Source organism: Globicephala melas, chromosome 2 (genome assembly GCF_963455315.2).
Source record: "Globicephala melas chromosome 2, mGloMel1.2, whole genome shotgun sequence".
In the NCBI taxonomy this organism is placed as follows: domain Eukaryota; kingdom Metazoa; phylum Chordata; class Mammalia; order Artiodactyla; family Delphinidae; genus Globicephala; species Globicephala melas.
In genome coordinates, this window is record NC_083315.2 from 10749186 (window position 1) to 10773398 (window position 24213).

General features: G+C 36.5%; 1 protein-coding gene across 3 annotated transcripts in view; it reads left to right on the forward strand.

Moving 5' to 3' along the window:
- The window catches only part of ENKUR (enkurin, TRPC channel interacting protein), a 30000-nt gene extending 6527 nt beyond the window's left edge, over nucleotides 1-23473 (forward strand). For all 3 annotated transcript variants that reach the window (XM_030837208.3, XM_030837210.2, XM_030837207.3), the window contains exons 2-5: nucleotides 2162-2307; nucleotides 7641-7864; nucleotides 16611-16757; nucleotides 22545-23473. In XM_030837208.3, the coding sequence (XP_030693068.1) occupies nucleotides 2220-2307; nucleotides 7641-7864; nucleotides 16611-16757; nucleotides 22545-22718 (633 nt within the window). In that variant the 5' untranslated portion in view covers nucleotides 2162-2219 and the 3' untranslated portion in view covers nucleotides 22719-23473. The remainder of the gene's footprint in view (nucleotides 1-2161; nucleotides 2308-7640; nucleotides 7865-16610; nucleotides 16758-22544) is intronic.
- The last annotated feature ends 740 nt before the right edge of the window (nucleotides 23474-24213 follow it).

The following is a 24213-nucleotide window of genomic DNA, read 5'->3' on the forward strand; positions in this document are numbered from 1 at the left end:
AGACATAGTAATACTAGAACAATACAAAATGAAAATGAGAGAAAAAAAACTGAAAAGGAAAACAGAATCTGTGAGCTATGGACAACATCAAGCAACCTAACACAAGTGTAATTAGAGTCCCAGAAGGAGAGTAGAGAGATACAGAACAAAGATTTGAATAATGGTCAAAATTTGGACAAAATTAATGAAATCTCTAAATCCACAAATCCAAGAATCATAATGAGCCCCAAGCAGGAAAAGGAGAAGGAGGAGGGGGAGGAAACCATACCAAGGGCCATTAACATAAAATTTCTTAAAACCAGTAATAAAGAGAAAAATCCTAAAAACAGCCAAGGAAAAAAGAAACATTACATACAGAGGAAGAAAGAAGGTCAGCAGATAGAAACAGTGGAAGCCAGAAGTTTAAAAGTCCATAATGCATAAGAAAAGGGTATGAGTTGGAAATTTGGATTTACACAATGAAATCAAGAACACATAAAATGGTAAATATATGGGTAAATATTAAAGTTTCTTCTTTTTAAATTTATTTCTGAATTTCTTTTTAATTTATTTGGCTCTTTAAAGGAAAAGTAATCACAATGAATTACGGGTTTCATAACATATAACATTAGGATAAAGGTGGGGGAGGGGTAAATGCAAGTATTCTTTTGTAAGGTTCTTATGTCCTATGTGAAGTGACATAATAATACTTGAAGGTAGGCTGTGATCAGTTAAACAGGTATATTGTAAACCTTAGAACTTCCACAAAATAAAACAAAAAATAAGGCAGAATAAAATAAGGAAGAACCAGCAATGGGGTATGTAGAAAACAAATAGCAAGATGGAAAATTTAAACACAAACATATTTTTTAAATCACATTAAATGTGAATGGTCTAAATACACCAAAGAAATGAAACCCTTTGAAAGGATAAAACTTCTACGCTTTCCATAAGAAAATCCCCTTAAAAGTACGGACACAAGTAAGTAAAAAGTCAAAGAATGGAAAAATGCTGTTACCATAAATTAAAGGAATGTGGACTGATTATATTAATATCAGACAGAGTCGATTTTTAGAGCACAGAATTTTAGAAGGGATATAGAATATTATTTCATAATATTGAAGTGATTAGTATTTCAAGAAGGTATTCTAAATGCTCTATTAGTAGCATTTAATTCTAAATGCTACTAATAGAGCTTCAAAATACATGAAGCAAAACCCGATAGAACTAAAAGAAGAAATAGACAAATCCACAATTATAGTCAGAGATTTCCACATCTCTCTTTCAATGATTATTAGAACACTTGAAAATACTTCCAGCCAGTTTGACCTAATTGTCATTTATAGAACACTCCAGCCAACAGCAACAGTGTGCACTTTCTTTTCCAGTGTATGTAGACCATTTACCAAGATAGACTATGCTTTGTGCCATAAAACAAGTGTCAGAAAATCTTAAAGGATTGAAATTTTACAATTATATTCTTTAACCACAGTAAAAATTAATTAGAAATCAAAGAGGTATCTGGAAAATTCCCAAATATTTGGAGATTAAGCAAAACACATCTAAACAAACTCCTAAGCCAAAGAAGATATCAGAAGGGAATTAAAAAGGTGTTTTTTAATTTTATAGCTTCTATTAGATAAGTATAAAAGTTTAAAGTCAAATATCTAAACTTGTACCTTAAGAAACTAAAAAAAAAAAAAAAATTGTAAAAGAAAAACAAATTAAACTCCAAATAAGAAATAGTAAAGATCAGTGCAGAAATCATTGAAATGGAAAACGTGAACATTAAAGAAAATCAATGAAAAGCTGGTTTTTTAAGAAATCAATAAAATTAATAAGCCCTTAGCTAGACTTATCAGAAAAAAAAAAAAAAAAGAGAGAAGACATAAATTACCAATATCAGGAATGGGAGAGGTGACATCACTATAGATGCTACAGATATTCAAAGGATAATAAGGAAATACTATGACCATCTTTATCCTGGCATGTTTTTCTTAGGGCAAAGGTTCCATCTAGCTTGCCTAAGCCTGATGGACTCAGATAATTCAGATAATTATGCTTTATGGCTATCTCCAAATGAATATAGATATATATAAATTAGAAATGTATATCCTTTTTATAAACTTTAAACAATTTTTACTAGAAATGTAAATGCTACAACTTTTTCTTTTAATTGTAGGTATGTATCCATTTTTAAGGCAGCTGTAAAAGATGAGAAGCAAAAATTTAAAACTGCAATGAAAACTATGGGACCAGCAAAACTTGAAGTACCTTCTCCAAAGGATTTCCTGAAGAAACATTCAAAGGAAAAAACTCTACCACCCAGTAGGTTTTATCACTCTTTTTAATATTAAAAGTGTTAGCAGATAATTTAAAATTATTTTGTCTGAATAGTAAATGTTTACAGTGATAGCAACTTTACCTCATATTAAACAGAATTTGAGAGGCTAGGAGAAAGCAGACGTCAAGAACATAGTAGATGCACCCCAGTGTTCATAGCAGCATTATTTACAGTTGCCAAGACATGGAAGCAACCTAAGTGCCCATCAGCAGATTAATAGATAAAGAAGATGTGGTATATGTATACAATGGAATACTACTCAACCATAACGAAGAATGAAATACTGCCATTTGCAGCAACGTGGGTGGACTTGGAGGGTATTATGCTAAGTGAAATAAGTCAGACAGGGAAATGTGTGACATCACATATGTGTGGAATCTAAAAAAATACAACAAACTTGTGAATATAACAGAAAAGAAGCAGACTCACAGAACAAACCAGTGGTTATCAGTGATGAGAGGGAAGACGGAGGGAGCAAAACAGAAGCAGGGGGTTAAGAGGTACAATATTATGTACAAAATAAGATACAAGGATATATCGTACAACACGGGATATAGCCAATATTTTATAATAACTATAAATGGAGTATGACCTTTAAAAATCACTATATTGTACACCTGTAACTTATATAATATCAGTATTATACATCAACTATACTTCAGTGAAAAAATATTTTAAATAAAAGTTCTTAAAAAAACCCACAATGTAGTAGAAAAAAAGAGTGGAGAATGCCAGCTGCCCCCCGAATAGACTTTCCTTTGATGGTGCAAGCATCTTGAACTACATCTTGGACTATCTGATAAAACCCCACCTCCAGCACCACATGCCCCACCATCTTCATAACTAGCTATATGACTTCAATAACAATGATCATAAGAAGAGTTCTGAACCTCAGTGGGCAAGATAGCTCACCATCTAAACCCTGTCTGGTCTTTTCTGCAAGAGATGAAAACTACAACCATTACTATCAGTTGTCGAAGCAACTATCAGGCTCACTTTAGCCTTGAGTATGGGCTTTAACTCTCTCCAATCTCTAAGACCATTAGGACAATGAAGGAGTTAGATGTAATGGAGGAGCCTTCATGAATGAGAGCCAGTTTCTTGGGCGTGCTACCTGTACAGTCACAAAGGGCCCCGTGCTTCAGAGGATCCCACACTTGGTTTAATGCTCTGCTTCTGCCATCTTGAAATGCCTAATAATTTTTTATCAAGGAGCCCCACGTTTTCATTTTGTACTGGGCCTCACAAATTATGTAGTCAATTGTGGTCATAGAGAATATGGGTATCAGGGGAAAAGGCCATCAGGAAAGTGGAGAGTGGATGAAAAAGGAATTGTTATTGGTATTCATGGAAGCAACTTCTTCCCATCTTGGGTATGTCTTCCCTGATGTTTTCAGATAATAAAGAGAAGAGGGCAATGAATCTATCTATTTTAAAAAGTTAGCCTCGGTGACTTCCCTGGTGGCGCAGTGGTTGAGAATCCGCCTGCCAATGTAGGGACACGGGTTTGAGCCCTGGTTGGGGAAGATCCCACATGCCGCGGAGCAACTAAGCCCGTGAGCCACAACTACTGAGCCTGTGGTCTAGAGCCCACGAGCCACAACTACTGAGCCCACATGCCACAACTACTGAAGCCCGCATGCCTAGAGCCTGAGCTCCGCAATGAGAGAAGCCACTGCAATGAGAAGCCCGCACACTGCAACAAAGAGTAGCCCCCACTCGCCGCACCTAGAGAAAGTGCGCGCACAGCAATGAAGACCCAACACAGCCCAAAAAAAGCCTCTTCCCATCTTCTGGCATCAAGGAAATAATGCAATATCTCAAGCCCAACTAGGGTGTGCCTTTTGCCAAAAATGAAACTACTTCTCCCTATGGCAATATTATGTGTCCCACAATCCTCTCTCATAACCCTCATACCGTGACAGAGGATGAGGGCATTATTGGGAAAGGTGGAAGAAGCAAGTCTGAAAATACAACATTCATGCTGAAATTCATGTCTTCAGAAGCCTCTCTTGTAGCTCCCTTAAGTGGAGTCTTGTTATTTTGTGACCCACAAGCACTTGAGAACACTGGAAAGTCCTAAAATGGAATTTAATACTTTAAGTGCCTTAGAACCAATGATATTACTTGGGTCCTCATGAATCCTCTCCAAGGTTAAGCATAGTACATAACCTAACTGTATAAATCCTAAGTTTCAAATAAGGAGAAAGGGAAGAAGTCTGTCTCTTCTCTTATAAACATTATAAGGCAAAACAAACACAACATTTCATTGGCCTTAGGAATAATTAAGAAATTCAGGGCATTGCAAGAGCGTTAAAAGCCGCGTCCAGTGAGACAAAGTTAAAGGTAATATAGGCCAAGGCTACTGCCAGTCTCTTGGTGAATATTCTGCCATTCTGAACACAATAATTTGCTAGACACACTGAAAACTACCTACCAGGTACAAGAAGATTTCTCTAAATTTAAGTAGTAGAACATCTGCATGACCACGAGACCGTGTTAATATTGCCATTTTATTATAGCCTAAAAAGAAACCCAGTCATTTGGTCTTCAGACTTATTAACATTACCACCGAATAATTTGTAAAGAGACATCCTCGCCCCATTTTCCGAGCCACCCCACATTGCCAACCCCTACGCCTCGGATGAAAAGAATATGATGTTTAGGTATTGATAGATATAACATAAGGGTAAGATGGGGGTGGGCTTTAGGCTCCATCCAGTGCATAACCACAAACAACCAAGATTTATAATATACTTACTCAACTAAGAATGAATTATCAGTCTTTCCAAACTGTTTCCCCATTTTCTGAGAATTCAGTTTTGCCTCTTAATTGCATTTCTAAAGCTATCGTTATGGGAGTCCTTTGCATGCGCTTTCAACTCATAATTAAATCCGGCTTCTAAATGTTTCCCACGTGATCATCTATAAGATGTATGCCTCTGTTTTTTTAGGCAAACTGATTATGCCAACCTTACTTGATATACCCAACCTGACATGGGTGTATCTGGTAGAAGGGAGCTCTTTGGGTTGTAACAGGCTTATTCTCTGCTCCGGGCTTTGGAAGAACTCCCTAATTCAATTTCTGACAATGTTCACAACAGCTCAGTAGTATGTTAAATAGGAAGAAGATAACCATTTTTGTAGGTCAAAAACAGTAAACAATTTTACATATAGTTCAAGCTAATATATACATTATAGTCTACATATTATATTTTATTTTTTCATCCCCCACTATAATATAAACTCCATGAGAAAGGGGACTTTGTATCTTCTGTTCACTCCTGTACCCGCAGTTCCTAGAGCATTACCTGGGGACATAGTAATTGCTCAACAAAAATATATTGCATGAATTAATGAATAAGTGAACATTCAAAACCTCCTTTATAATGTTTCCTGGGGGCGTGTAGAATTATCAGGGGTATATTGGTTTGCTGGGGCTGCTACCATAGTAAGTATGGGGTAGCTTAAACAGAAATTTATTTTGTGACAATTCTGAGAGCTAGAGTCCAAAATCAGGGTGTTACTGGGAACTCCCTGGTGGTCCCTGAGCTTCCACTGCAGGAGTTATGGGTTCAATCCCTGGTTGGGGAACTAAGATCCCACATGCCACACGGAATGGCCAAAAAAAACCGAAAACAAAACCAATAACAAAATGAAACAAACAAACAAAAAAACAAGATCAGGATGTTTCCAGGGTTCATTTCTTCTGAGACCTCTCTCCTTGACTTATAGATCGCTGTCTTCACATGGCTTCCTTCTGTGTGTGTTTGTGTCCAAATTTCCTCCTTTTACAAGGACATCAGTCATATTGGATTAGCATTCACCCTAATGACCTCATTTTAACTTAAGTCCCTCTTTAAAAGCATGTCCAACTACAGTTCCATTCTGAGGTACTGGCATTTAGGGCTTCAATGTATGAATATGGTGGGGGGACACAATTCAGCCTATAACAAGAGATTAATCCAGTTCATAAACTTTAAATAATAAGTATTGTTTTTTTCTGATACTAAAAGTTATATAAAATGATTTAAAAGTTCAAACAGTACAGAAATGAATAAAGTCGAAGTCCATAGTAGTTGTAATGAGGTTAAGATTTGAGTAAGGTGGTTTTTTTTGTTGTTTTTTTAAATTTATTTGATTTACTTGTTTTTGGCTGCATTGGGTCTTTGTTGCTGCGCGCAGGCTTTCTCTAGTTGCGGCGAGCGGGGGCTACTCTTTGTTGTGGTGCGTGGGCTTCTCATTGTGGTGGCTTCTCGTTGCGGAGCACGGACTCTAGGCAGGCGGGCTCTAGGCAGGCGGGCTTCAGTCCTTGTGGTGCGTGGGCTCAGTAGTTGTGGCTCGCAGGCTCTAGAGCACAGGCTCAGTAGTTGTGGCTCACGGGCTTAGTTGCTCCGTGGCATGTGGGATCTCTCAGGACCAGGGCTGGAACCATTGTCCCCTGCATTGGTAGGCAGATTCTTAACCACTGCACCACCAGGGAAGCCTTTGAGTAAGGTTTTGTCAAGATAGTTGTTGCCTTCGGTTCTTGGAAGTAAAGTGTAATTATTTTACATTTTAGCATTTTGACAAACCACTTTGATGTGGCTGTATCAAAATAGATAAGTTGGAATGGTCAAGTCAAAGAGACTGTGTAAAAATGGCCAGTTTCATCTGCTGCTAATGAAGAGAATGTGGTAGAGAGAGAGAAGTAACTTTGGATAGCAGTTATTTTAGGAGGTGAGCTGTAATCAGGGAGGAGTGAATAGGAAGCCTCAGCAGTATTGGTCATTTATCATTTCTTAAGCTGCATGTTAGGTACATAGCTATTACATGATTTTTATACCTTATAATAATAATAGTTTTAGTGAAAAACATCCAGATTCTTGGATACATCAGATACATCAAGTTTGATTTATTTACTTGGTGATCTTACAGTAACTTTCCTCTGAAGAGGCAATTATTCATAATATTGAAGGTACTCAGAAAAAAGTTTTAATGTTTCTTTGGGCTTTTTTCAATGGGCATACTGAACATTTGTTATTGAAATCTTTATAAGAAAATATTTTTATAATAGCCAATAAAAATGTTTTAGCTAGCATATGATTTGGGGTGTTTATTTTCTTCCCTTAGATTTTTATATTGTTCTCCAACATATTAATTGATTATGTCACATTTAATCTTTTGCATTTATGATTACTGATTTTTACCTTAAATATTTGAATATATTATTAATAAAACTCTAATATACTAGTGGTAAAATATCTGGGTGCTATAAATAGTACTGAGTAGCCACATCTATAGTTTAATATTAACAAGGAAATGTTATGTTTAACAGAAAAAAAGTTTGAATGGAATGAGCCCAGAAAGCCTCCTGTGCCATTGAGGACGGACCATCCAGTCATGGGAATACAGAGTGAAAAAAAATTTATAAATACAAATGCAGCCGATGTCATTATGGGAGTGGCTAAAAAACCTAAGCCAATTTATGTTGACAAAAGAACTGGAGACAAGCATGACCTTGAAACTTCAGGACTAGTTCCAAAGTACATCAATAAAAAGGTAGCCTTGTGATATATTAATAAGACCTGATAGATAATTTAAATATTGTATTCATAATGTTTGTCTGTATTATCACTAATAGTGCCCTCACTGACAAACTAATGGCTACCAGTGGGGAGAGGGAAAGGGGAAGGGGTTGGAAAGGGGTAGGGGATTAAGAGGTACGGATTACTGCGGATAAAATAAATAAGATACAAGGGAAATATAGCTAACATTTTATAATAACTTTAAATGGAGTTTATATCTATAAAAATTTTGAACCACTACGTTGTACACCTAAAACTAATATAATATTGTAAATCAACTGTACTTGAATTAAAAAAAATAGTGCTCTCACTGGACAAATTATCTAGATTGCCAGTTCTCATTCCTCTGAAGTCCGTGTTTGGTCCAAATCTAGTGTGATGAAATTACAGAGAATTTGGAATGAACAACAACATATAGTTCAGTAGAGGGAAACTATAATTGTTTTTCATAATTTCAATTATTAATATATTTAACAGTTATAGCAAACATTCTCTAAAAGGTACTCATTTTCGGTGAGGTGGAATTGTCACTAGAAGCACAGTTGTTACTATAAATCTAGAAGGAATAACCTTTCAGAAGATCCTAAGATTTAGTCATTAGTTTACATCATCTTGTTAACAGAATGAGAGAAATGAAGAGGAAAACAACTTTAGAGCCATCCATCCCGTCAGTGTACTGTAAATAATTCACAGTACTATTTCAGTGTGAATATACTCATTTGTGTTTGGTTTAGAGTAAAGCAGACCTTGAAAGTACTGTACAATAGTTAGTCTTTTCAGGACCTTCATTTCTATCTGAAAAGGTGCTTATCAGATAGGCATATAATTTCATTGTTGAAAATTATAGAAGCTTGGGTTTAGCAGTTTAAATATAGAAATTTAAAAAGCTTATGAAAAATACCTTCTATAAGACCTATTTTACTTTGCATACTTATAGAGCACAGAAGTGCTGGAAACACACATAGTATATGAGTACAAAATCCTAAAGAGTAATAATGCATAATAATAACTTGGGCAAAAAAGAAAGAAAGGAAATAAGGAAGAAAAGAAGAGAAAAAGAGGAATTTGTAACATGTAAGAGGGGCTTGTACTGAGGTCATCCAGTGATCTACCGTGGTGAATCCAATGACTGTTCACCATCAAAACAGGAACCTCAAGGCTGTTGTCAGAGAACACTACTTATTCCCTGAGAAACCCTTGTCACTCGGCTGGCTGAGACACCTTTGGAAGACCTTAGCAGGGATCTGGGAGTTGGCAGCTCATGCTTACAAAGATTTCAAGTTTCTCTGGATATGTCCTCCTAATACGGCCCCTGGAGGCTCTTCAGGGTCCTTGTCCCACAGGGTGTGGAAAAGCAGAAACTTCATTCTCCTGGCGCTTTAAAGCCATTTCCAATCCATCCTTTCTCCACCGTCACGTAAAAACCCTTCTCCTTTGATGGTCATGCCACAAACCGCCACACTGGCTGCCTTCTGCCTAAGCTGTCCACTTCAATACATTTTCTGCCTTGAACGGGAAACTGAGAGTCTCCATCACAGAGACAGAAAAATACGAGGTTAGTCTACGTGTGCTTGTCTACGAAGCCACGCAAATTCCCTGCGCCTAGTGTACTCTCGATGGCTAACCAGTCAGGGCTTACGAAGGACTAACTCAACTTACTTTCTACTTATCTGAGTTAAGCTAAAAAAATCTGTTATTGGTAAGTGAGATAGTAAGTCCTTTTAAAGGTGAGGCCATTTTTTAAAAGTGAATGAACCTCATGTTTTAGTTCCAAATAAAGTATTACATGCCCATTTGTGCCATGAGAATATTTTGTGTAAGCAAACTGAAGCATGGATGTTTGCCTGAGTTACATAGCAATGATAGGAAGACAAGCGTTTCAAATTCTAACTCTGCCACTTACTTAACTCTGTGATTTTTAACAAGTTATTAGATTTATCACAGCATGGTGAGGATTGAATGATATAAAATATATTCAGCACTTGACACAATACCTGGTACCTAACAGAAGTTCAGTAAAGAGCGGATATTATAATATATGCAATTATTAATATTAATACTATGCATTACCCTCAATGATCCAGCACATGGGAATATTTCAGATCACTGCAGCTTTTACCCATTTGTGACGTAATTCCTTTTCCTACACAGAGTGTGCCAAATATAATTTAATCACTTGTGATGACACAATCATCATTGGGAACCTCAGTGATTGTACTAAGCTGAAATGAGGTGTTGCCCTCAGTGTTTCCTGAAACACTGAAATCCTGAAATGGATTGAACTGGTTACCGTGAAACTAACTTACCAGAATACTGAGCTCTTAGTCTATTTGTATAGTGCTTTGCAACTTTCCAGAACACATTTGTAGCTAGGATTTCTATCCCTTATTGTCAGGATTAGGTTAGGTTGTGCTGTGGTTAACAACCCCCAAGTTGCAGTAACTAAAAGCAACTAGGTTTTATTGGTTGCTTGTGCTACCTGTGCATTGAGGATTGTTGGGAGCTCTGCTTCTTGTCCTGACTCCAGGACCCAGGCAAACCAAAACATCACCCATCACCATACCAGAGAGAAAAAGAACATGACAAGTCAACCATTAATTCATGAGCCTTCTACCCAAAAAGGACATTACTTCTACTCACACGGGGAAATTCAGGTCACAGGCTGCATCTTACTTGAAGGGGAGCAGGAAAATATTGTCATACCAAGTGCCTAGAAGGAGAAGAACCAGAATATTTGTGAATAGTTTTAATGACTCATATCTCACAACAGCTACTTCCTCAGAGAGGTCTTCCCTGACATCTTTTTTTTTAACTTAAATTTATTTTTTTATACATCAGGTTTTTATTAGTTATCCATTTTATACATATTAGTGTATACATGTCAATCTCAATCTCCCAATTCATCCCACCAGCACCACCCCCCTCCACTTTCCCCGCTTGGTGTCCATATGTTTGTTCTCTACATCTCTGTCTCTGTTTCTGCCCTGCAAACTGGTTCATCTGTACCATTTTTCTAGGTTCCACCTATATGCGTTAATATACGATATTTGTTTTTCTCTTTCTGACTTACTTCACTCTGTGTGACAGTCTCTAGACCCATCCACGTCTCTACAAATGACCTAATACCGTTCCTTTTTATGGCTGAGTAATATTCCATTGCATATATGTACCACATCTTCTTTATCCATTCGTCTGTCGATGGGCATTTAGGTTGCTTCCATGTCCTGGCTATTGTAAATAGTGCTGCAGTGAACATTGGGGTGCATTGGTCCTTTTGAATTATGGTTTTCTCTGGGTATATGCCAGTAGTTGGATTGCTGGGTCATATGATAATTCTATTTTTAGATTTTTAAGGAACCTCCATACTGTTCTCCATAGTGGCTGTATCAATTTACATTCCCACCAACAGTGCAAGAGGGTTCCCTTTTCTCCACACCCTCTCCAGCACTTGTTGTTTGCAGATTTTCTGATGATGCCCATTCTAACTGGTGTGAGGTGATACCTCATTGTAATTTTGATTTGCATTTCTCTAATAATTAGTGATGTTGAGCAGTTTTTTAATGTGCTTCTTGGCCATCTGTATGTCTTCTTTGGAGAAATGTCTATTTAGGTCTTCTACCCATTTTTTGATTGGGTTTTTTGTTTCATTAATATTGAGCTGCATGAGCTGTTTATATATTTTGGAGATTAATCCTTTGTCCAGTGATTCATTTGCAAATATTTTCTCCCATTCTGAGGGTTGTCTTTTCATCTTGTTTATGGTTTCCTTTGCTGTGCAAAAGCTTTTCAATTTCATTAGGTCCCGTTTGTGTATTTTTGTTTTTATTTCCATTACTCTAGGAAGTGGATCAAAAAAGATCTTGCTGTGGTTTATGTCAAAGAGTGTTCTTCCTATGTTTTCCTCTAAGAGTTTTATAGTGTCCAGTCTTACATTTAGGTCTCTAATCCATTTTGAGTTTATTTTTGTGTATGGTGTTAGGGAGTGTTCTAATTTCATTCTTTTACATGTAGCTGTCCAGTTTTCCCAGCACCACTTATTGAAGAGGCTGTCTTTTCTCCACTGTATATTCTTGCCTCCTTTATCAAAGATAAGGTGACCATATGTGCGTGGGTTTATCTCTGGGCTTTCTATCCTGTTGCATTGATCTATATTTCTGTTTTTGTGCCAGTACCATATTGTCTTGATTACTGTAGCTCTGTAGTATAGTCTGAAGTCAAGGAGTCTGATTCCTCCAGCTCCGTTTTTTTCCCTCAAGACTGCTTTGGCTATTCGGGGTCTTTTGTGTCTCCATACAAATTTTAAGATTTTTTTGTTCTAGTTCTGTAAAAAATGCCATTGGGAATTTGATAGGGATTGCATTGAATCTGTAGATTGCTTTGGTTAGTATACTCATTTTCACAATAGTGATTCTTCCAATCCAAGAACATGGTATATCTCTCCATCTGTTTGTATCATCTTTAATTTCTTTCATCAGTTTCTTATAGTTTTCTGCATACAGGTCTTTTGTCTCCCTTGGTAGGTTTATTCCTAGGTATTTTATTCTTTTTGTTGCAGTGGTAAATGGGAGTGTTTCTTTAATTTCTCTTTCAGGTTTTTCATCATTAGTGTATAAGAATGCAAGAGATTTCTGTGCATTAATTATGTAATTATTTACAACTTTACCAAATTCATTGATTAGCTCTAGTAGTTTTCTGGTGGCATTTTTAGGATTCTCTATGTATAGTGTCATGACATCTGCAAACAGTGACAGTTTTACTTCTTCTTTTCCAATTTGTATTCCTTTTATTTTTCTTCTCTGATTGCCGTGGCTAGGAATTCCAAAACTATGTTGAATAATAGTGGCAAGAGTGGACATCCTTGTCTTGTTCATGATCTTAGAGGAAATGCTTTCAGTTTTTTACCATTGAGACTGATATTTGCTGTGGGTTTGTCTTATATGGCCTTTATTATGTTGAGGTAGGTTCCCTCTATGCCCACTTTCTGGAGAGTTTTTGTCATAAATGGGTGTTGAATTTGTCAAAAGCTTTTTCTGCATCTATTGAGAAGATCATATGGTTTTTATTCTTCAGTTTGTTAATATGGTGTATCACATTGATTGATTTGCATATATTGAAGAATCCTTGCATCCCTGGATAAACCCTATTTGATCATGGTGTATGATCCTTTTAATGTATTGTTGGATTTTGTTTGCTAGTATTTTATTGACTATATTCATCAGTGATATTGGTCTGTAGTTTTCTTTTTTTGTAGTATCTTTGTCTGGTTTTGGTATCAGGGTGATGGTGGCCTCATAGAATGAGTTTGAGGGTGTTCCTTCCTCTTCAATTTTTTGGAAGAGTTTGAGAAGCATGGGTGTTAGCTCTTCTCTAATTGTTTGATAGAATTCGCCTGTGAAGCCATCTGGTCCTGGACTTTTGTTTGTTGGAAGATTTTTAATCACAGTTTCAATTTCATTACTTGTGATTGGTCTGTTCATATTTTCTATTTCTTCCTGGTTCAGTCTTGGAAGGTTATACCTTTCTAAGACTTTGTCCATTTCTTCCAGATTGTCCATTTTATTGGCATAGAGTTGCTTGTAGTCATCTCTTAGGATGCTTTGTATTTCTGCCGTGTCTGTTGTAAATTCTCCTTTTTCATTTCTAATTTTATTGATTTGAGTCCTTTCCCTCTTTTTCTTGATGAGTCTGTCCAATGGTTTATCAATTTTGTTTATCTTCTCAAAGAACCAGCTTTTATTTTTATTGATCTTTGCTATTGTTTTCTTTGTTTCTATTTCATTTATTTCTGCTCTTTATGATTTCTTTCCTTCTACTAACTTTGAGTTTTGTTTGTTCTTCTTTCTCTATTTCCTTTAGGTGTAAGGTTAGATGGTTTATTTGAGATTTTTCTTGTTTCTTGAGGTAAGCTTGTATTGCTGTAAACTTCCCTCTTAGAACTGCTTTTGCTGCATCCCATAGGTTTTGTATTGTCGTGTTTTCATTGTCATTTGTTTCTACGTATTTTTTGATTTCCTCTTTGATTTCTTGGTTATTTAGTAATGTATTGTTTAGCCTCCATGTGTTTGTGTTTTTTATGGTTTTATTCCCTGTAGTTGATTTCTAATCTCACAGCGTTGTGGTCAGAAAAGATGCTTGATATGATTTCAATGTTCTTAACTTAACTGAGGCTTGATTTGTGACCCAAGATGTGATCTATCCTGGAGAATGTTCCATGTGCACTTGAGAAGAAAGTGTAATCTTCTATTTTTGGATGGAATGTCCTATAAATATCAATTAATTCTATCTGGTTTATTGTGTCATTTAAAGCTTGTGTTTCCTTATTAATTTTCTCTTTGGATGATCTGTCCATTGGTGTAAGTGAGGTGTTAAAGTCTCCCACTATTAATGTGTTACTGTCGATTTCCTCTTTTATAGCTGTTAGCGGTTGCCTTATATATTGAGGTGCTCCTATGTTGGGTGCATATATATTTATATTTGTTATATCTTTTTCTTGGAATGATCCCTTGATCATTATTTAGTGTCCTTCCTTGTTTCTTGTAACATTCTTTATTTTAAAGTCTGTTTTATCTTATATGAGTATTGTTACTCCAGCTTTCTTTTGATTTACATTTGCATGGAATATCTTTTTCCATCCCCTCATTTTCAGTCTTTATGTGTCCCTAGGTCTGATATGGGTCTCTTGTAGACAGCATATATATGGGTCTTGTGTTTGTATCCATTCAGCAAGCCTGTGTCTTTTGGTTGGAGGATTTAATCCATTCATGTTTAAGGTAATTATCCATATGTATGTTCCTATTACCATTTTCTTAACTGTGATGCATTTGTTTTTGTAGGTCGTTTTCTTTTCTTGTGTTTCCCACTTAGAGAAGTTCCTTTAGCATTTGTTTTAGGACTGGTTTGGTGGTGCTGAATTCTCTTAGCTTTTGCTTGTCTGTAAAGCTTTTGATTTCTCCATCAAATCTGAATGAGATACTTGCCGGGTTGACTAATCTTGGTTGTAGGTTCTTCCCTTTCATCACTTTAAATATATCATGCCACTCCTTCTGGCTTATAGAGTTTCTGCTGAGAAATCAGCTGTTAACCTGATGGGAGTTCCTTTGTATATTTGTCATTTTTCCCTTGCTGCTTTCAATAATTTTTCTTTGTCTTTAATTTTTGTCAATTTGATTACTGTGTGTTTCAGTGTGTTTCTCCTTGGGTTTATCCTGCCTGGGACTCTCTGCACTTCCTAGGCTTGGGTGGCTATTTCCTTTCCCATGTTAGGGAAGTTTTTGACTATAATCTCTTCCAATATTTTCTCGGGTCCTTTCTCTATCTCTTCTCCTTCTGGGACCCCTATAATGCAAATGTTGTTGCATTTAATGTTGTCCCAGAGGTCTCTTCGGCTGTCTTCATTTATTTTCATTCTTTTTTCTTTATTCTGTTCCATGGCAGTGAATTACATCATTCTGTCTTCCAGGTCACTTATCCGTTCTTCTGCCTCAGTTATTCTGCTATTGATTCCTTCTAGTGTATTTTTCATTTCAGTTATTGTATTGTTCATATCTTTTTTCTTCTTTAATTCTTCTGGGTGTTTGTTCTTTAATTCTTCTAGGTCTTTGTTAAACATTTATTGCATCTTCACCATCTTTGCCTCCATTCTTTGTCCGAGGTCCTGGATCATCTTCACTCTCATTATTCTGAATTGTTTTTCTGGAAGGTTGCCTATCTCCACTTCATTTAGTTGTTTTTCTGGGGTTTTGTCTTGTTCCTTCATCTGGTACATAGCTCTCTGCCTTTTCATCTTGTCTCTCTTTCTGTGAATGTGGTTTTTGTTCTACAGACTGCAGGATTGTAGTTCTTCTTGCTTCTGCTGTCTGCCCTCTGGTCTTCTCTGACATCTTTATTTATCTCAAATAGCTCTCATGACTTTCTTTTTTCTTACTGTATTTTACTGTGGAGCACTTATATATATTATTTCATACTCTATTTTTGGTGAGTTTCTCTCACTACAGAATGCACATTCCATGAGGACAGAAACTTTTCCTTTCTTATTCACTAGTGTAGCTAGCACCAAGTACATCCTCAAATAATGCTTTGAAGAATGAACAGGGAGTAGTTCTGTTTCTCTACACAGTGGTATCGACACATTCACTAACTTGAAAGAATCATAGCTGATTGCTTCACTGTCAGTCCTTGTAAGCAGCCCAGGAGCCTAAGATTGTATTTTGTTGTTCCAAAAACAACCTAAGGGACCCACGTCAATTTTTTCTTAAAGCAGATGTGCCTAGCATCTTTAAGAGTTTGTTCTTACAATGTATTGGAAGCATTTATCTTCCTTTTTTTTTTTCTTTTTACGAGATAATGCACAAGAGACCTTAAGATATTTGAGGTATTTCAAAGTAAAATCTGAAGCACCTAAAAGAAATAAAGAAAATCCAGTTCTTCAGGGTAAAGTAAGGGCCAAGCCATCAGCCAAGAACAGGCACTGGGAACATTCAAAAGAGGGAAAACAAACAGCCATGATAACAGCACAGATGGTTTTAAATGACCAGAATCAACTAGTTCCAAATAAGAAAAAGAAAAAAAATCACTGACTTTTGTTAACTTGCAGTGTTTTGAGCAAAGGCTTTAAGTCTGTAACGTTTCTTTTGCTCCTAATCATTGGTTGGTATGTACACATATATAAGATTACTTTCAGGATTTTGATTTTTTTTTTTTTCCTGAAAAATCCTTACAAGGGTTATGGTGTCACGCCTGATTACATACGTAAGCGAAATGAAGAAGTGAAGAAAGCCCAGGAAGAATATGATAACTATATCCAGGAAAACCTCAGGGAAGCAGCTATGAAAAGGCTATCTGATGAAGAAAGGGAGGCAGTTCTGCAGGTAAGCGTCTTTAGTTTACATTCATGTGTAACTCTTTAAAACATCTCTGAAAGAAAGATCCACCATCAGTGATTATTAAGGCCCGCACTTTGATTTTGAAATCAGAACACTCTCTTTTGATTATAGTGACATCTGCGTGCAACAAAGCTGGCTCCTTGGGGAGAGCAAAAAGTTGTTATATAGGGACTGTTGAATAATAATTTGTTTCCAACTAGGTGAGCTTCTGTTTCTTCCTGAAGTAGTGTCATAAGCAAGCTAAGCTTCTCCTTCAATGAATGTGCATAAATAAAGTAAAAAAGCATTTTGATTTTCATTCCCATGCCCCTGAATTTTTCAAAAATAATATCCATAAGGTAGATACTTTTCACTAGGTGGAGCTCTAGAATAATTGAAACTGTCCCTAGACCAACTTTTTTTTTCTTTCTTATAAGCAAGTGTCCAGATTTTAAAATAACCAGGTGTTAGGCTTTACATATGTTTTCTTTATTTGGAATAAAACAGACTTAAAGACACTTACACTGGAGTTTTTAACGCAAGACTTCTATCTGAAGCATTTAAAATATTGGGGGGTGTGAGCACCGTTGCTCCATCATCTTTAGAGAGTATTTGTTAAGCACCTACTGACACCGTTCTATAGTTGTGCTCTCTTATAGAGGTAAAAATAGTACTTTATTCTTTGTTTTGTTACTTTGAAAGCTTTCTACAAAGTCATTTCTAGTGACCTTTTCAAAACAGAGAAAAAAAAACTTTTTACAACATTAATTTCTATTGAAAAATGGATTCATATGCTGTTATAAAATCTTAGCATTTTATCAGTGTCATCCCAATCATCAATAAACATTTATTAAATGTCTGTTCTGCATAGAGTATCATGCTAAGCCCCAAGGGGCATAAAATAAAATTTCTGCTCTGGATAATGTTGTAATTTAATTGATAAGAGGTGCTGTGTATCTATGTACATATAGAAAGATGTGTGTGTGTACAGATCATATGTTTTATAAGGTTCGCAGGCACGAACATCCAGTGCAGGATGTAGGTAGGTCTTTAGCTGCGCCTTAAACTGCAGAGTAAGAGGATATCCCAGACAGCAGGAGTGACCCGAGGGCAGTGACCCTGTCTCTTTGTTGCCAGCAATCTCTGCAGTGCCTAACCTAGTGCCCAGTGTAAACACAGGTGATTAATAATGGTGCGCTGGAGAGAAGGAAGGGAGACAGGCAGGCAAGAAGGCTGGCACACGTGGAAGTGGGACTCGGCCCGTCATTCTCAGGAAGAGCACTGTTCTTTGGTTCCCTCCCTCCCTCTCTCCCTCCCTCCTTCCCTCCCTCCATCAGATTCTGCCATTCTTAAAACATACATGTTTTTGTGAAAGCCAGGTTTTTACATCTAAGAAAAATAGGAAAAGAAAGGAAGAACTACCCTGGGAAGGAAAAGGCTCTTCCCTCGGCACCTCCTTAGTGGGTCAGCAGCCCTCAGCTTCCTGATGTGGTTACTACAGAGTTGCTTTGTAGACACTTTGATAGACAATAGCTGACCCTCCCTTGGATGGCTTATTAGCTGGGTAGTGTAGCTGCCATGGTAACAAAGCCACGAGCTCTGTTCCTGACAAGCCCTGAACCCTGCTCCCTTCCCTGGTTAAGAGTTGCATGTAGTTCTATGACAGTATGGTCATATGTCCCTGAGTAGGGCACATTCTGCTCATTCTTCATAAAATGATAGTCTCATTATCCAGGAAGGGCTCATCTGGTCTAATTATTCCAAACTTCTCATTTCACAGATAAGGATATAAAATGCAAATATATCAGTATTAAGTGGACACATTTGTTCATTCATCCCTCCGTTCATCTACTGAACAGCTAATCTACCATGTTCCGCTCACTGTACCCAGCCTGGGGGATATACTGTTGTGAGCAAAACAAATGTGGTCCTTACTGTCAGTGAACTTGGAGGTTGGTTTACATTTGCCCCTGGTCACAACATTATCAAGTAGCTGAAGAGGGACTAAAACTCACATTGACCAGTTCCCAGGCCTGTGTTTTCCTACCACGTGATAAGCACGTGCATAAGAGGTAACAGAGGGAGGCTCTTCCCGCCCGGGATCCAGCAGGGGATAGAAGGCATACTAGGCTGGGATTCTGAAGAGGATCTACAAAGGAACTATTTACAGAGGTGAAGCAGGGCTAAGGGAACCAACAAGGAACACTGAGGCACCCAGGACTAGGGACAGCAGGAATCATCACCACCCTGGGCTGGAAGGGCAGGGGCAGGAAACAGCATTACCAGAGCCGGGTGGGAGCTGGAGCCTGGAAGAGGGGCTCCGACAGGCACTGTAGTCACAGATGCAAGGGCCAGTCATGTCCAGGTGACGTCCAGGGTGGGGGAAGAAATGCCCCAAGCTTGCTATCCTCCCACCGGTGTCTTCCTTAGCTGAATTCAGGCAGAGGCTGGAGGGAACAGTGCTGGGGGAGGAGCAGCCCATAGGAATAAATACCTCAGCCCCACCACCGCCCAGCCCCTAGTCACAGCGCAGAGCCAGAGGTGGAGAATGGATGGGGGTGGCAGCAGAGGAGCATGGACCTGAACACACTTCCTATTATTTTATGACCGCTTCTCCCTATGTGAAAATTTTTCCAAAATTAACAATATTATTTCAGTATTAAACTAGAAGAGAGAAAAATGAAGAAATAAAGATAAGGGAAAATCAGTATCGCTGCAGTGGATAAAAGATTTTTTTTAGATGAAATAACCACAAAGCCGTTAAGAGGCTATTTTGGTATAATATGAAATATCAATCACATTTAGTTCCCATCCCTAGAGGTGGACTTTGATCCAAATGTTATTGTACACACTGGAAGATAAAGAAAACTATCCTTTAAAAAGAAATACTGCAGAACGTGTAGCTGCTGTGACCACAAGGAATAGAGAAAGATCACCCAAGGAGCTATGAAAAACCTTTGATATTTCAAAGTGTATAAATACATAGATTTCTTCTCTGCAATAGGCAACCCTGTGGAGCACTGTGGAAACATATTTCCCATTTCATAATGAAAGCCTATAGAAAAACAGAATTCTTTTGAGGACTTCTTGTTGGAATACTTCTCATACACTATTAAGAACTGTGTTAGCCCATCCCTCTCTTTTTAAAATGTAGAAGACGCTTCTGCCTTTTCCCTTTCCCAAATCCTTGATATAATCTCGCTCAAGAAATGCTCAACATTTGTGGCCTTTTTTCTCAACAAATCTTTTCTATAAAGTGTGTCCAAACTTGTAGTCATTTTTACCTGAGCATGGAGATAAACCGTTTTCTCCCCGAAAAGTTTACAAGATTAAATTTGTACTATGAGGGCTTATTATGAAGGTATTGTTATATAAGACACTTCTAATTCTCTCATAAATCTAAATGTATGGCCATGATTTTCAAGGACCATATTTTCTTTCTTTTTCTTTTAATCAATAATTTTAAATTATGCTACTCCTGAGCTCTGGCTAGGACTTCCAATACTATGTTGAATAAAAGTGGCCAGAGTGGGCATCTTTGTCTTGTTCCTGATCTTAGAGGAAAAGCTTTTAGCTTTTCACCATTGAGTATGATGTTAGCTGTGGGCTTGTCGTATTTGGCCTTTATTATGTTGAGGTATGTTCCCTCTGTATGCATTTTGTTGAAAGTTTTTTTTTTTTTTATCATAAATGGAGGTTGAATTTTGTCATGCTTTTTTGCATCAATTGAGGTGATCATATGATTTTTATCCTTTATTTTATTCATGTAGTGTATCACATTGACTGATTTGCGAATATTGAACCAGCCTTGCCTCCCTGGAATAAATCCCACTTGATTAGGGTACAGGCATACCTTGTTTTATTGCACTTCATTTTACTGTGCTTCACAGATACTGAGATTTTTACAAATTGAAGATTTGTGGAAACCCTGCACTGCCAGATGATGGTTAGCATTTTTTAGCAGTAAAGTATTTTTATTATTAAGATATTTGTTTTTTTAAACATAATGCTATTGCATACTTAATAGACTATGGTCTATTTCTAGTTTCATACCATTGTGGTCAGAAAATATGTTTGATATGATTTCAGTCCTCTTAAATTTATTAAGACTTGATTTGTAGCCTAACATATGATCTGTGCTGGAGAATGTTCTGTGTACACTTGAGAAGAATGTGTATTTGTTGCTTTTGGATGGAAAGTTTTATACATATCTGTGAAGTCCATCTGATCTAACCTGTCATTTAAAGTTGATGTTTTCTTACTGATTTTCTGTCTGGATGATCTATCCATTGATGTAAGTGGAATATTAAAGTCCCCTACTATTATAGTATTGCTGTCTGGTTTTTTCTTTCAATTTGTTAATATTTGCATTCATATTTTGATGCTCCTATGTTGGGTACATAAATATTTATAAATGTTATATCCTCTTATTGTATCAACCACTTTATCATTATGTCATGCCCTTTGTCCCTTATTACAGTCTTTGTTTCAAAGTCAGTTTTTCAGTCATAAGTATAGCTACCCCAGCTTTCTTTTGGTCTTCATTTGCGTGGGATATGTTTTTCCATCTGTGTGTCAGGGATCATAATTTCCAGGCAATATTTTAAATGTTACTTTCAGTTTTACTTTTCATTTTTGTGTAAATAAAATGATTTGTGCACCCATAGTGAATAACAGAAAGTGTCAATTTATAAAATTTCATTGGATGAGTTCAATTAGTTTAAGACCATTTTGTCAATGGAGCCGCTAGTGCATTGTGATAAGAAATGATAACTGTGCAGAGATGGAAATAACCTTTATTGCTCCTAAGAGATTCCTAATTTTGAATTTGTTGGTTTCTGAGAACATAAAACGTTAACTTACATTATTGAATTAGCATATGTGTTACATGTAATGATATTTCAGTCATTTCTAGAATAAATTAATGGGAAGTATAGATCCATTAACTATATGGAGGAAGAATTCTTTCTAATACTGAAAACACATAAAAGATCATCTCTTGTTAAATTGAATTTTGGGGCTTCCCTGGTGGCGCAGTGGTTGAGAGTTCACCTGCCGATGCAGTGGACACGGGTTCGTGCCCCGGTCCGCGAGGATCCCACATGCCGCGGAGCGGCTGGGCCCGTGAGCCATGGCCGCTGAGCCTGCGCGTCTGGAGCCTGTCTTCCGCAACGGGAGAGGCCACAACAGTGAGAGGCCCGCGTAACGCAAAAAAAATAAAATAAAAAATTGAATTTTGAAAATTGAAATGAAATTTTGAAAATTGAATGGAATTCAATTCCATTTAGTCAGATATAAGAAAACATGGCCATGTAAGTCAGAATCAAGTGTTTTGATGTGATTTCTCTGTTGAAGAATGAGGATATTTTTTTTCTAAAGAAAAAAAAATGAAAATTTTTATAAGAAATAATTTACTGTTCAAAATTGTTTTTTTGCTTGGGACATCAACTCTAAGTTGTTTTTACCAAAGCATTTGCTATGAGCTTAGTTTCATACTACTCATAACTCTGCATACACGTATTTGATGGTAAAAACAAGTACAGTAACATTAAAAACAAAGAAAATAAATACTCCCAGTGGGAATTGAGCACACAATCAAGGACAGGGTTTGGCCTCTGTACAGTATTTTTTGTTACTGTGGCCAAGAACTTGATAAACACATATCATTTTTTAGTTATTTTTGTCGGCTTTCTTTACCTGTTTACATTTTTCCTTCCCAGTGCAATTTTCTTTGCGATTTACTCTGCTTCTGCAGTTTACTTTGCTATGTACAGTTTTCTTTACCATTTGCAGGGGCTGAAAAAGAACTGGGAAGAAGTACATAAGAAGTTTCAGTCCCTCTCGGTCTTCATCGACTCCATACCAAAGAAGATTCGCAAGCAGAAGCTGGAAGAAGAGATGAAGCAGCTGGAACATGACATTGGTGTCCTCGAAAAGCACAAAATTATTTATATTGCTAATAAGTAATGGTGGATTTTAAAAAATATAGTCATTTTAACATAGAAAAAAAACACGGAAAACATAGAAATTAAATCATAAGTTTTTTTCAAAGAGTAAAATACTATGAAGAGTATAAAAATAGTCTTTACCAAAACGCTTAGGCAATGTTTAAAGAATAATTGTATTATTTACTTACATAGAGAAAAAAAAAATTTTTTTTCACCAGCGTCAGGGTTTCCATGTAACCTGATTAAAATTTGATGTTAGGTTTTCCAGTTTGATAGCATAATTCATTATTATTATGTACTAGTTTCAGATAAACATTCATTTCTGGGCCCTGAAAAATAAAGTCAACACTCAGAACTTCACATTTTTTTCTACACTGCGTAATACAAGGAATACAAGGTTAAAAACTGTAAAGTATTTTGAATTGGAAATAGTGGTGTAAGCCTTTTTAGTACTCTGAAGTATTTTCTACATATTATTCCAGAGATCCAAAAATTACATATATTTTCTGGTAGCCTATGTCATATGCAGCCATTCACAGCTATAAATATTTTCAGTATCCATAGTGTTATATATAGGCTGAGAGGTTTACATTTGGAGGAAGAAAAATTAAGAAGATAACATAAAATCAAGGAGACAACTTATAAATTGTGTCACTAAGGATTGTTGAAGAGAATAGCCTTCTTCCTGACATCCAACTTTTAAAAACTGCTGTTCTATGTGCTTTATCCCATAATTTACTATGTGTATTTCACTAAAATGGATATTACTTTTTCTTTTTGGCTTTCTCTATTTTGTGAATTCTAATGTTTCTATTTGTAAGGTTACATAATTTATTAAGCAATAAGTTTATGTAAGTAGAGCTGTCTTCAACTCAAAATAAATGAGCCTATAAATGTCCAAGAAGAAGAAGATTCTTTTATGAAATTTTAAATTAGAGAAATTTGGTAAAATATATGAAACTATAAAATATCAGAGCAATATCAATTTTACTGCTTACACTGATTTTTATCCTGTTGGCAACACAGAAAAAAATGATAATTTTTTCAAGCTTTTTCACAAACATGGAATTTGGGAGCATTGTAGAAAAGCTAACTTTCATTAAAGAAAAATTTTTGAATTTTATATACAGATATTTTTGAAAACTCACTTTAAACTTTTTTTCACATATCTGTATAGGCGTCATTTCTTTTTTCCTTATTACCTTAGGACAGATATAAAATAAAGAATAGTACAGTTGACCCTTGAACCATGAAGGGGCTAGGGGCGCTGATCCTCCACACAGTTGAAAATCTGCATATACCTTATCGTTAGTCCTCTGTCTGTTTGGTTCCTCCATATCCATGGTTCCATATCCTCAGAGTCAACCAAGCACAGATCGTGTAGTACCACAGTGTTTATTATTGAAAAGAATCCACGTGTAAGTACACCCACACAGTTCAAACCCATGTTGTTCAAGGGTCAACTGTATTATGATAAATTCTCATTTATGCAGAATTTCCTTCCTTTTTAAGGC